This window comes from Suillus subalutaceus (assembly GCF_016647625.1).
Source record: "Suillus subalutaceus strain FC151 chromosome Unknown DFJ58scaffold_24, whole genome shotgun sequence".
Classification (NCBI taxonomy): domain Eukaryota; kingdom Fungi; phylum Basidiomycota; class Agaricomycetes; order Boletales; family Suillaceae; genus Suillus; species Suillus subalutaceus.
In genome coordinates this window covers 237,412-249,824 of record NW_024540273.1, presented here as the reverse complement: position 1 = coordinate 249,824, position 12,413 = coordinate 237,412, and the positions used below count along the sequence as shown (strand labels likewise).

General features: G+C 45.1%; 4 protein-coding genes across 4 annotated transcripts; 2 read left to right on the top strand and 2 right to left on the bottom strand.

Moving 5' to 3' along the window:
* Positions 1-1,004: 1,004 nt before the first annotated feature.
* On the bottom strand, positions 1,005-1,691 carry DFJ58DRAFT_725142 (uncharacterized protein; the record flags this gene model as incomplete). The annotated part of the gene is made up of 1 exon (XM_041385193.1): positions 1,005-1,691. The coding sequence occupies one exon, from the start codon at positions 1,689-1,691 to the stop codon at positions 1,005-1,007; it is 687 nt and encodes a 228-aa protein (XP_041246708.1).
* A 2,012-nt stretch (positions 1,692-3,703) lies between these two features.
* DFJ58DRAFT_912415 (uncharacterized protein) lies at positions 3,704-4,878 on the bottom strand (the record flags this gene model as incomplete). Its single annotated transcript, XM_041395269.1, has 6 exons — positions 3,704-3,909; positions 4,045-4,063; positions 4,177-4,280; positions 4,333-4,442; positions 4,482-4,742; positions 4,798-4,878. The coding sequence occupies 6 exons, from the start codon at positions 4,876-4,878 to the stop codon at positions 3,867-3,869; spliced, it is 618 nt and encodes a 205-aa protein (XP_041246707.1). The 3' UTR covers positions 3,704-3,866.
* A 969-nt stretch (positions 4,879-5,847) lies between these two features.
* On the top strand, positions 5,848-6,741 carry DFJ58DRAFT_725140 (uncharacterized protein; the record flags this gene model as incomplete). The annotated part of the gene is made up of 2 exons (XM_041385192.1): positions 5,848-6,114; positions 6,166-6,741. 2 exons carry the CDS (start codon positions 5,848-5,850, stop codon positions 6,739-6,741), a joined length of 843 nt encoding a protein of 280 aa, XP_041246706.1.
* A 381-nt stretch (positions 6,742-7,122) lies between these two features.
* On the top strand, positions 7,123-7,844 carry DFJ58DRAFT_715175 (uncharacterized protein; the record flags this gene model as incomplete). The annotated part of the gene is made up of 3 exons (XM_041384099.1): positions 7,123-7,406; positions 7,514-7,713; positions 7,765-7,844. 3 exons carry the CDS (start codon positions 7,123-7,125, stop codon positions 7,842-7,844), a joined length of 564 nt encoding a protein of 187 aa, XP_041246705.1.
* Between the last annotated feature and the right edge of the window lie 4,569 nt (positions 7,845-12,413).

Here is a 12,413-nt window from a genome sequence, read left to right as displayed (position 1 = left end):
CGCATTTCTTATCCTTGACTTGGCTGACCCTCATCCTTGTTATGTGGATGCTTTCTTGATTTTTGATGGTCGTGTTCTATGGTTTCTTGTCCTTATCCTTGTCTTTTCATTGGGGGCACTTTCTTGATTCTTCTGATTTTGTTTTGACTGTCATGGTCTACGCTTAGAGTCCTTGACCTGGTCCTTGACTTTGAAGGTGTTTTCTTGATTATTTGGTGGTCTTTGCTTTGGTTATCTTCCTTGTCGTAGCCCTCGTCTGGTGGGCATGATGCGTGGGTCGAGGTTGGAATTTCGTTTGTTGTTGACTTGATTTTGCTTGATTTTTGCTGTTTCGTTCCTTGACTTTTCTTGATTTATGGACTGTCTTTGATTTCCTGGTCTTGCTTATCATATGCTTATCATGGTGCTTGTCTGAAGTGATGCGTCAGACTAGGACGGAACCTCGCTTTCGCTTGACTTGATTTTGCTTGATTTTTGTCGTTTTGTCGTCTTTTTATTGCTGGGCGTTGCTTGATTTCTGCTGTGATGTGGGTGTGGTAGTCTTGTCTTTGGAGTGATGCATGGGCCTAGGACAGGATCTCATTTCAACTTGACTGCATTTTGCTTGATTTTTGTGATTTTCGATGTTTTATCACTGTGGTGGTCTTGTTTATTATGTGCGTATCTTAGCGCTCATCTGGAATGATGCGTGGGCCGAGGATGGGATCTCGTTTCATCTTGCCTTGATTTTGCTTGATTTTGCTGTTTTGTTGCTTTTGTATTGCTTGATCTTGGCTGTGTTGTTGTCAACGTGGGTTGCTGAGAACAGTTGATCATGTCATTGGATCTCTGGAGGATCGCCCACAGTAGATGTAATGCAGATATTTGATGGATTTAGAACCTCATGCAATGCAGAATTAATTGTGATTTCTGGAATATACAAGATGGTGAACCAAGCAAGTTGTGCCCGGGACAATTGAATTTTCATTTAAATGACATCTAAGAGACAGCAAGGGAAATTTGATTCATGATCTGTCAAAGTTGGCAGCATATCTGGAGTTGGGCTTCTTTGATCTGTTTGGCTGGACATCCGCAGTTTTGCTCCTGGTATGTTTGGCCAGAGATTCATCCAATGGATCTTCAGCAGGTTGTTTCTTTCCCTTTGTTTGCACCCTGGTCCTTCTATGAGGAGAGTCATGCGAGACGATTTCGGCACCATGCCACTTTGTGAGATTCAGATGTCTGGGGGACTCTTGCGAGCTGGATGGTTCAACCACATTGGAATGGTCACCCAGTTTAGACCTCAATGCACTGCCGGGATGAGATGCTGGCCCCACTTTTCTGGGTTTGTCCAATGGAGTTGGTGGAACTCGAGAGGCAGATGGCTCCTGAGAAATCTTAGCAGCCTTGGCCATGTTCTTGGCCAATTTGGCCCAGAAACCGGTTGCTGGTTCTCTATTCTCAGGAGGTGCTATGATCTTTACTGGGCGACTGGTTTTTTCTTTAACCAGGCATTTGCCCTTTCTTGTGGCCAGCATTTCATCATCCAAAGATTTGTCTGATGAATCTGGCATGCCGATCAGATTGGTTGACTCATCTGAGGACACCTGAGATTTTGACTTCCAGTGTTTCTTTGCTGTTTTCTTTGAAGGTTTTTGCCTACGGGTCAAGACACCGTCCTCATCAGAGCTGTCTGATGTATCATCCACCATTGCAGTGGGATTTTGCCCAGTCCTTTTTCAGGTCTTGCCATTTCCTCCCGAATTCTTCCCTTGCTGGTCATCCACCGGTGTGGGTAACACAACAAAGTGAACGCAAGTCAGATGACAAGCAAACACTCTCTATGTTGGGTCTTGATATGCCGTGCGATATGTTCGACCCTTAAGGGAAGCAAAGAAAGCAAGAATCCACGAAATGATGCTGATCAACCCTGATCAAAGGCGACAAAAGGGCGATGTAAGCGCGAGAAATGCACTCAAGGCGTGCGCGGGAAAGTGAAATGCGAAAATGCGCGAAGCGCGGGAAGGCGAAAGTATGAAAGGCGAAAATGCACAGAGAACTGGAATGGTAGTGCAAGCAGTGCACAAGTGTAGAGAGACAATGATATGGTGAAAGTGCAGATATTGATGGATACTGATACTGCCACTAGCTTTAGACTGATGCTAGGGCCTTAAGACGATGATGGACGCATGCATTGCATGGAACTAACTGCCAAGTATATGGTGGTGAAAGATCTCAGTGGTAGGAAGCTAAGGTGTAAAACGAACATGAAAGTATGTAAGTTCTACCTAAGCGCTCTCCCAGGGCTCAGAGCCGAATAGGGAGTGCTCTTAGTATGTAAGTGAGGTAAAATGATGTAAAGTAAGGGTGCATAACGAAATACAAAGTGTAATAGGCTAAATATGGTCTGATAATGAAAAGGGACACACCTAGGAACTGGTTGGACGATGGATGGATGCTCCTGGATGATGCGTGATGGAGTGCGCTTAAGCGCAAGAAATGTGCTAAGTGCGCGTGCCGGAACGCGAAACGCGAAAATGTGAGAAAGTGTTGTGCCTATGGCGCGTTTTACAGGGGAGCTGTGCATTGTATGCGCAAATGACTGGAGACATAGCAGAAGTTGCGTATGGAGTAGGGCGACAAGTGCGAGAGAAATGCACTAAGCGCGCGCAGGAATGCTGCGCATTGTGTGGAAAAGTAGCGTGCCTATGGCGCGTTTCGTGGGAAAGCTGCGTGTTATGTGTAAAACGACTAGAGACATGATAGAAGTCGAATATAGCTGATGGTGCAAGTTGTGCATTGAAGGCCAATTGTCATGAGTTGTGAAAAGGTGCAAAATGTGCCCATATGTGCCTGCAGAAACGCAAGTCTCTACACTGGTTTATCATCTTCAAATAAGCTCATCTTTCTGATAGGGGGTTTCACCTCTTTGTCCGCCTTGCTCCACCAACTGCAGAACTCGAAAGTGATATCCCAGCAGGTTGTTGTCTGTTGTACCAGAAATCCAACAATTCAGTAGCATCGTTCCAATTCATCCTCGATGGCTCCCAAATTTTTCTTCTCTCTGGAAGATAAGATGGTGGTATGAGCTCTTCTTGCCAAGGTATCACTTCACTCCAAGGCACAGGATCCTTGGTCCTTCCACTGCAGTCTTCTGATATAATTGTCACATCATCATCCGAGAAATACAATTTGTTCACCTACCATAATGCCAATTCAAGAAGGCCCAGACAATGGCCTTCCGGTGTCCTGCATGGTATGCAACTCATACCATGACAGATACACAAGAGGTGTGATAAGGAAGGTATAATAGACCCTACTGTATCCTATCACCAAGTTACCCCATCATTTTCCCCCTAGTTATTAGCTAGTATTTTCACTTTCAAACTTCACTTCCATTTTTCCATGTATTTCTATTTAGTTCTATGACATTCCATCTCTTTCTATTTTTCCTAGGCACATTCAGCCAACAGACTTTTCTTTTCAGCCACCAAACATGTTTGTAAGCATGTCATGTGACTGGTAAATATCATGATTTGTCATGCTTTGTAAGATTTCTAACTGTATTTATAAGCTACTTAGTAAGAAGGCTGATTCAGCACACCAAATGGCATTGTTTGTAAGCACATTCTTACCAATCCATGTGATGATTCATGCTTTGTAATCAGGGCCTCCAAAAGGTATATAAGGAGCCAAATTTTGCCATGTAATAAATGGAGCACTTCCCACCTTCACTCATCTCAAACAGTGTGAGATTAAGTAAGAACCTAAGTACAGGCAAATCATTAGCCTCAAAGTAAGACTAAGAAACATTTATTCAATTATATACTACCTTACAGGGGTTGATTATATAATTTATCAGCTATTCTAACTAAGTTTAACCCATACTATTTTCCTCTCTCTTTTACAGGAAGGGAGACATGTTTCACGCTACACAATACACAAGCACACTAACTCTCAGACACAATTCATACCATAGACTCAGTATACAGAATCAAATTGTTTTAAACTAACCAAAGAACAAGGAAAGAAGGTATATTGAAATAAATCCTCCCAAGAACTCACATGTTATCTACCACAAAAACTAGAAAAGTCATAGACCGTATACTTAAGGACTGGCAATAAGTCTTATCCTGTATATTGTGTTGTCACTATATATGTAAGTGGCATACATGAGACCCTTCTGCATGCACCCACTGAACTGTTTTGCGACATAGCCCTCCCATTCTGGCAGTATAACCTCCCAATCACAAGTCTTGATGAAGCTTTCCCCATTGCCAAACTCCTCATTGTAGGCATGGCTGTCCATTGTTGAGACCCGGCATTCTTTTATCACATCTCGACATTGCTCACCTTGACACCATGAGTTTTCCCTCTTTGTTCTTCCAGGCCAACATCATGAACAGCCGCATTCTGGCCTTCTTGAACATTTCCTTGGCCACGTACCAGAGAATGTCCTCGCCCTTTCATCTTGCCATGTCTGCCTGAAGCTCCGGAGAAACACCCTGCTTGTTCCACTCTGCAGCCATCTCGGTAGCCTCCTTCTTGGTCAGAGAATTCACCATGTCTGTCAGATATCTAGCGTAATGGTTCATCATTTCCAGCTCTCTGGGCTTCGTGCCAGTCTCAGCCTTGATCTTCTTCAGGAGTTCCCTCTTCCTCAGAGACTCGACAACAGATTGGTACGTCCACTTCCAGCCTAGATTGATGGGAGGTTTGACTTCCTTCTTCCCCCCATGGTTCTGCAGCCATTTTCTGTGGACCTGAACACAGGATATCTAAATGCATGTCTTGCAATTCATGGCAACATGCATTCACGTTCTTCCGGGACCTCAACGACTCAGCTTTCATGGCAGGCGCCTTCACCCGAGCCTCTCTTGTGGCATCCTCCCAGACCATATTTCTCTCTGCACCCGAAGTGGACTTCCATTGCTCAAGGTAGCTGTCTTTTTTTCTTTTCTTTTTTTAAATCCAATTTTGTCCATTTGGGGTATAGTACCCTATGTAGGACATTACTAACTAGGAATGGGGGACACCTGTGTCCCCCACCGCATCTCCGACTTCGCAAATGCCCTGGTGGGGGGCGACCCCCACCAGTCTGCCGTTCACACCGGCTGTTTTAGAAGGTAGCTGTCTAGAACAGCCACCTCCTGTTCATTCAATGGCAGGTGCTTCGGAGCGTCCTCACCCGACTGCTAGTCATTCCCTGTCATGGAAGAAAGATGTTGGAATGGGAAGACGACAGATGGGAGCAAGAATAGTCTGGAAAGGTTTCAGTTGAGCAAGGTTTAGATAATTAGCATACATCTGAGGCTAAATTAAGTGAGACTGGGCCTGAACAAACAAGACTAGCATTGTGTTGTAGATTCACATTCGGAATCATTATGTTTCAGGCTATCTTTGCCTTAGATTCAGATGCATTACATCTCCCTATAATTGAGCCTAGTCCTTGAACTTCGAAATAAGACTATGGAATCATGCAGGATGCATGGACTTTCTTCGTCTTTGCTACAATCACCTAGGAATCAACTCAATTCATTCTTACTGGGATATCTTGACCATGATTTGTGCGTCTTCATAAGTGTTGTGCTTTGATGTCTCGATCATTGTTTCTTAGTCCATAGTGTTGTGTTAGGCCATATGCATCGATCTTCCTGATCGTTCGATAGCAATACAGTCCATTGAGCTTCATCCTTGCATTGATCAAGATGTGAACCCTATGTTTCCATGTTCAAATGCAGTATTATACAATATGACTCAAGCTATTTTAGGGACGGTCTTGTTAAGGCAGGATGCAATAATAGATCAGCCCTTGTCTTTTATCATCTCACAGACCTCAGTATGGCCAAGTCGAAGGCAAAGGAGGTCATGCCTTGCGGGACCGTGCATCTAGTAAAATGGGTGCGGACAAACACCACCCGAGGGGTGAAAGGTTGGTGGGTATCAGAAAAATGCAAGAATACAGGGAGATCTGCACAGTCTTCCCCGACCAAGTCACCCACCAAGTCGCCCACCAAGCAGCCTTCAGACAAGACCATGCATAGGTTCTCTGAGGACTTTGATGCAAGCTACAATGACCAAGGGGGCATCAATCGCATACGACTTCCAAATGGCCGGGGAAAGAAAAAAACAGCTGTGAGTTGGTCTCCTCAATTCCATTGATGTCCAGCTAATCTTGTGGTGTAGAGTCCCAATGAGTACCTCTGGCAGTGGAAGTATAGGACCCATGATTATCTGGACATCATGCTTCAATGGGAGGCGCCTCCTCCAGACTGTGTATGCTGTTTGTGCGGTGGGGATGGGACCCAGGAGTGCCAGTGGCCATTCCACCATATCAGTCAATGGAACAGAGATTTCTTTGAGAGGACCACTCTGACCAAGCTAGGCATTGAGATTCATGCTGGCCATGGGGGAAAGCCTTGCCAAACCTATGACTGGGAATGGGAGGACACGGATGATGAAGATCAGTATGCTCCTGGAACTCCAGGACCAGGTGAAGATGCACCATCTGCAGAAGTGCCTCCGGGATCGCCAGAGGCTTATGATGGAGAACCTGATGTATTTGTAGAATTGGTATCAGGGGCAGCTGCCCAGGACTCACCGGAGGTAAACATACTGCCTGCAGGAATAACAGTAATCACAGTGGTGCACACTTCAGGCATTCATACCATGTCGATAAGATTCTGTCAATGCCCTGATGCCGAAACACTTGTCAAACAGCTTTTAAAATGGGATTGTTCCCAGCATCTTTCACCCACCTGAAGATCACATTCACCTTTGCATTGCTGTATGATTTCATCCTGGACAATCTGGAGTGCGGGACTTCGGCAATGAACTATTACAGCAAACTCAAGCGCATCACATCCAGCGTGTTTCCACATTTATTACCGGTGAGTTCCAACAAGATCATACCAATCATGAGCTGAGTCTTGGAAGGACCAATATCAGGAGTTGATGAGGGTGGCTAGGCAGTGGTGACAACTGAAGCTTTTGAAATGGAATGGATTCTGCCATGAGAGGAAGGACCCAAAGGGTGGAGAGCTGGCTCTGTTCTGCCCCGCATGTCCTCAGCCTGGGATCAATGTTGCAGTACCAACCAAATATGACGCATCACCAAAGTGGCTTTACACCTGATTGTTGGTTATGGACGGCAATTTCAAAGCCAAACATCTTCACCCTACACACCCAGAAGATGAGGTTTGGCTCACCAACGGGCAATGTTTCATGGTGGCAAGAGCCAGATACCAAGCTCATCTCGCCAACTCAAAGGACTTGGCACAAAGGTCTGAATGCAATAACCATAGAGCAGTGAACCAGGCCAATGCCTCTAGGCACAAATTGGAGGCCACCGGAATCGGGGGGTGCACCTGTGCCAGGCACAGGTGCTTTGTTCTGAATTCAATGGTGGATTTTCAAAAGGGTGAAAGGTGAGTTGTTCACAAAGTATGCAGTTCTGCTTGAATTTTAGGAGAAGACAGATGAAAATGGACTATGCCCTATGCAATGCCCTGAGCTATAATACAGATGGGCTTAGCCAGGCTTTTACGTTTTATGATGTCAACTGCCAGTACAACAAGCACCTCCAGCGGCGGGTGGGCGAGAGCCTGCATCTCACCATTCCTTCTGGAATGGAGATCATTCCGGGAATCAGGCTTTGGCACATTCATGGCCACCAAGACAAATGCTTCATCTGGTACGCATCCAACTTCATCCCAGGCACAGCCAGAATAGACGGTGAAATTATGGAGACCCTATGGGCGCCTCTGAATATAATTTCGCCTTCAGCTTGGGGGATGTCAATGCCGTATAGACAGGAATGCCTGGATTATCAGATGAACAACTGTAATTTCATGAAGATGATCTGAATGGGTCAGTTTTATCCACTTGCATGTTTGCATACTGCTGTGTGACCTGTGTTGTGTTGAAAATAGGGTTGTTCTTGTCCCAGAAATACAAAGAGGCAAACAAGGCATCCAAGAAAGCACCGAGGCCTTTCAGAAGTGGAATGATGCAGCAGATCCGGAAATGGTGCAGTGGTGGGAAGCGGAAGAAAATGAAGTGCATGCTTGCCAAATGACAGATCCCTCGGCCATGGACATTTATGATGTCTGGTTGCACAAGGGTATGTATCAGGATTCGCCAATATAGCTGTTTTGTTGATCTGAGATTCTGGAAGCATGATCCTGGAAGGAGGTGGAGATAGCTTTGCTGCATAACTCAGCTCCCCGGCCAGGAGAAAGATCTCAGCTGGAGGCCCTCACTTGGTTGGCATCCGGGATTACCATTGAAGAAATGCGGATAGCACTGGCCATGGAGATCAGGAGGGCAGGCAAACATCAGACTGAGACCCAGACATTGGAGATCAGCCGTCGCTGGGTCAGGTTGGAACACTCCATTGATGAGTTCATTGCAGGAGCAGCAAGATATCTCGGTGAATAATATGATGCGGATGATTGCATTGCAGTGTGGAAGAGAAATAGCGACTAGGCTGGTTAGAAACTAGCACTACTTATCCAAATAGGCGCGAGTGTAGTATTTGACCCAAGAGGACTGCTATTGAAGCAACTCCCTTCTAATATGCAAGGGTAGCGATAGCGCTGTCCTGCATGATTTGGGAATCATGCATGGACATGACTACTAGGTATCCCCCTAAAAGACAAAGTCTGTTAGCTTAGTCCTCAGACTAGTCAACCCATACCTTGGTATCAAACCTTGGTCCAATAGTTTCAGTTTTCCCTCAGTGATTCATGAATCCACCATGTTTTGAAGAAAAGTCATATGTGAGATGGGAATCACATAATGACCTAGTTGATATGAGAAGCAAAATGAAGGTTAATGTATTGCCTTTCATTTGGCTTATTCACTTTGGCTAGAGAAACCCATAGAGAAAAGTTCAAAGCCTAACAAAAACCTATCTAAAAAGCCTGCGTATTGTGTACTATTATTTGTTCCATTATTTCTGAGTTGTTTTCTCTAGTGTTTCTTTACTTTACTTTTCTATTAGGATGCTCTGACTAATCAGATGCTTCATAAAATTGTACCTACAGGGTATGATGTCATAATGATGTCATAGGACTTCACCTACACTCCTGCAGGTATTTTGGTTGAAAGATATGATATCATAGTGATGTCATAATGATGTCATGTTCCATGGAATTTGCTAGAACATTCCAATGACTCATAATGACTCATAGTGACTCATAGTGACTCAGAATGATGTCGTTATCCCACCATGAATATTCTGGAATGTTCTTTTGCACTTGCTAGAACATTCTGCTCCAGTTTTTGGAATATTCTTCTCACATTCTGAAGTCATTACATCACCTTTTTACTTACATAATATTCCCACACAAAATGTATATAAGGAGAGCCCATTCTCCCCCAAAAAATAGATCTCCCACTTGTTGCATTCAAGAACTCCCACTTGAGCAAATTGAACTCTCACCTAAGAAGCTTCAGTCTGAACAAATTGCTGCTTACAAAGCCCATTTCCTTTGTAAGAACTGTCCAGGCAAGTGCAGGGAAAGTGTTTCCCTTGAGATTACGTAAGTTTCTCGCGATAGAAACCCAGTTTTGTGAGACCAGTGTTCTCACCACGTAGTGTTTACTGACCAACACGAGCTTTGGTCACCGTTGTTTTTTGTGAGACCAGCGTTCTCACCAGGTATTTGTATACTGACCAACACGAGCTTTGGTCATTGTTGTTATTTGTCATTGTTTTATATTTGTCATTTGTTGTTATTTGTGAGACCAGCGTTCTCACCAGGTATTTGTATATTGACCAACATGAGCTTTGGTCCACGTAGTCACATTTGAGACCAGCTTCTCAACAGTTAACCGTATATTCAGGAAACCAGTTCAAGTGTCTAGACGGTATATCCTAGACAATCTCATAGTTTCAATCAGAGATAATAAAGCTCCGGCTAAGTTAATCTGACTGATTGGTTTAGCGAGCCTCCCAAGAACTCACACGTTATCTACTACGAAAGAAGAAAAGTCGTAGACCATGTTAATCGAGGACTGGCAAGAAGTCTTATCCAGTGTAATTGTGGTGTCATTACATTCTTACACGTATTTATATAAGACCCTCGGTTATTAAGACAGCGCGAAGGACTAATAACCTATAGCGACCTAAGACCAAAAAAACTGATGAGTAGCGCTGTAGCAATCTGCGACTAGCAATGAGTTCCGACAGAGAAATGTGCATATAAGTGAGAAGCGCTATGCAAGTTGTTTTATGTGGTAGCACTATGCGACATCCAACTAGCAACAGCGAGAAGAAATCAAAGGAAGCGAAAGCGAGGAGTTAAGGTAAGACAGTGCAAGTGAAATGCCTGATAGTGACTAGATTATAGCTCGACTACCGATAGTGATCCCGACGTTGCGAAAGTCAGACTTAAGAGGGAAACTTTAGCGACGCGCACTCAAAGCAAGTCAAGCGACACGCAATCAGAGAGATTGGCAAGAGCGGAATCAATTGCACCAAAACTAGGATATAGCGACTAAAGTGACTCCGACACCAGCAAAGGTCCGGGGAAGGGAAGTACTGTACTGTATGTGCGACAGGTCATTTTATCATACTGCGTAAAAGTTTGGGAAAGCGTAGGTGAGAATAGTAGCGACACTTGCGAGGGCACGATGTAGCGACAGGTAATAAAACATGCTGCACTGCGGAACATGAGGATAAATGTAATAAGACCTGCGACTGATGAGTAGCGACATTTAAGGAAAAATAATGCACCAGCGGAGGTAGGTGGACATAGGCAGGACATGGAAGGACGGAATACCTAGGCGTCAGACCGGGTAGCGCACTATGGGAGAAAAGTGGTTCCAAAGCGGATAGCTTGGGAGCTGAATGGTGCTGGTGACTAGTGCCTTACTCTTTTCCTCTAGGCAATGCAAAATATGCCTATGACACTCATACGCGCCTAGCACTGGTATGATTGTCACAGCGGACATAAACATCAACTTCCTGGAGGATGGGCTTGATAGCAATTGTTCCAACAATGATGTTCCGGACGTGGGGGGACACCGACCTTGGGTGTTGTTTAGACCAAAAATAGCTGACATCCCTCTCCTGTTGAATTGGGATTAGAGAGGTGCAAGGAGTTCGGCATCATTGGTCTTGTCAGCAAAGAGATCACCCTGCGGGAAGGGCAGGCCAATGACATGCTGCATGCAATCAGAGTTCACCTGGCTGACAAGGCTGTCTTGTTTAGGACCACAGTCTGGCCAGCAAAGTCTCAAGCCACCACCACACAAGCATAGGCCCAGGTCCACTCTGTGGAATGAGTCATCAACCTCAACAGCAAGATTTACAAGAAATTCAGGGCCCAACTGACCAATCTTCAGGCAGACCAACTGTTGGAAAATACCGGGAGTTGGAGAAAAAGGATCTCAAAGCCACCTCAGCTGTAGCTGATCCCAATGCCTGAGGTCAAAGAAATTCTACACTGCCTTGGTTTTGGTCATTGGACATTGGAGGAGACTCAGTGAGCAACAACTGGATGAATGAATGTGAGTCATTCTTGGGACCTTTGTTCTCGACTCATGTCCACCTGAAATCCAGTTTATAGGGTGCATTGGCTTCATACCAAGGCTTTACGGGACCGGTGAGGGGGAGGAATGATAGCTGCGTGCTAGGGGGAAGAGTGGGAAGTGGGCTCTCAAGTGCTCCTCTGGATACAAGTGGAAAGTCGTCCCAAGGGGATTGCTACTGAGAAAGATTCCTCTAGTGAAAGGTGAGGGGGATCTATAACCAGTGGTTCGGTCTCGAAGCCTGAAGGGGACACTGAGGCAAATAATGCACCCAAAAGCGAAGTGCACTAGCTAAAGGCGCCTAAATGCGCTAACAAGGCGGAAAGTGCGGAAAAGCGCGCTTCAATGTCAAAGTGCACTTCGTGCGATCACAATGGAGTGCTTTGAGTAGAGATGACAATCAAATGGGGGAATCAGGACTTTGATAGATGTAGAAATAGACACTTAAAGGTGTCAAAGCACCAATAGGAAGGAAAACCGGTGTATTCAGATAGAACATCGAGCTATACACTTTGATGGTAGTGGAGTGGAAGTAAGTGACAGGAAAACAAACATGGTGACATGTAGGTATGCTAAGCGAGTTCCCATGGCTCGGAGCCGAATAGGAAGTACTAAGGTAAATGGTGAGGTAAGTCAGGGTCCATAACGAGATATGATGATAAGTACTAGTGCCTGCATGATGGAGTATGAGTTCTGAAGAAGGGAAAATGCACCAATGGACCTTGGAGGACTAGGACAGGACATGCGGAGGACAGGTGACAGATCCTAAGGAAATGCAACGAAGTGCACCGTAACGCGCTCAAACGCACTCGGACGCGCTGGTACACGCCGAAGCGCGCGTTGCGCGGAAGTCGTATGAGAAGTGTGTTGTAAGGATATTGAGTGCGTCGTGAAAA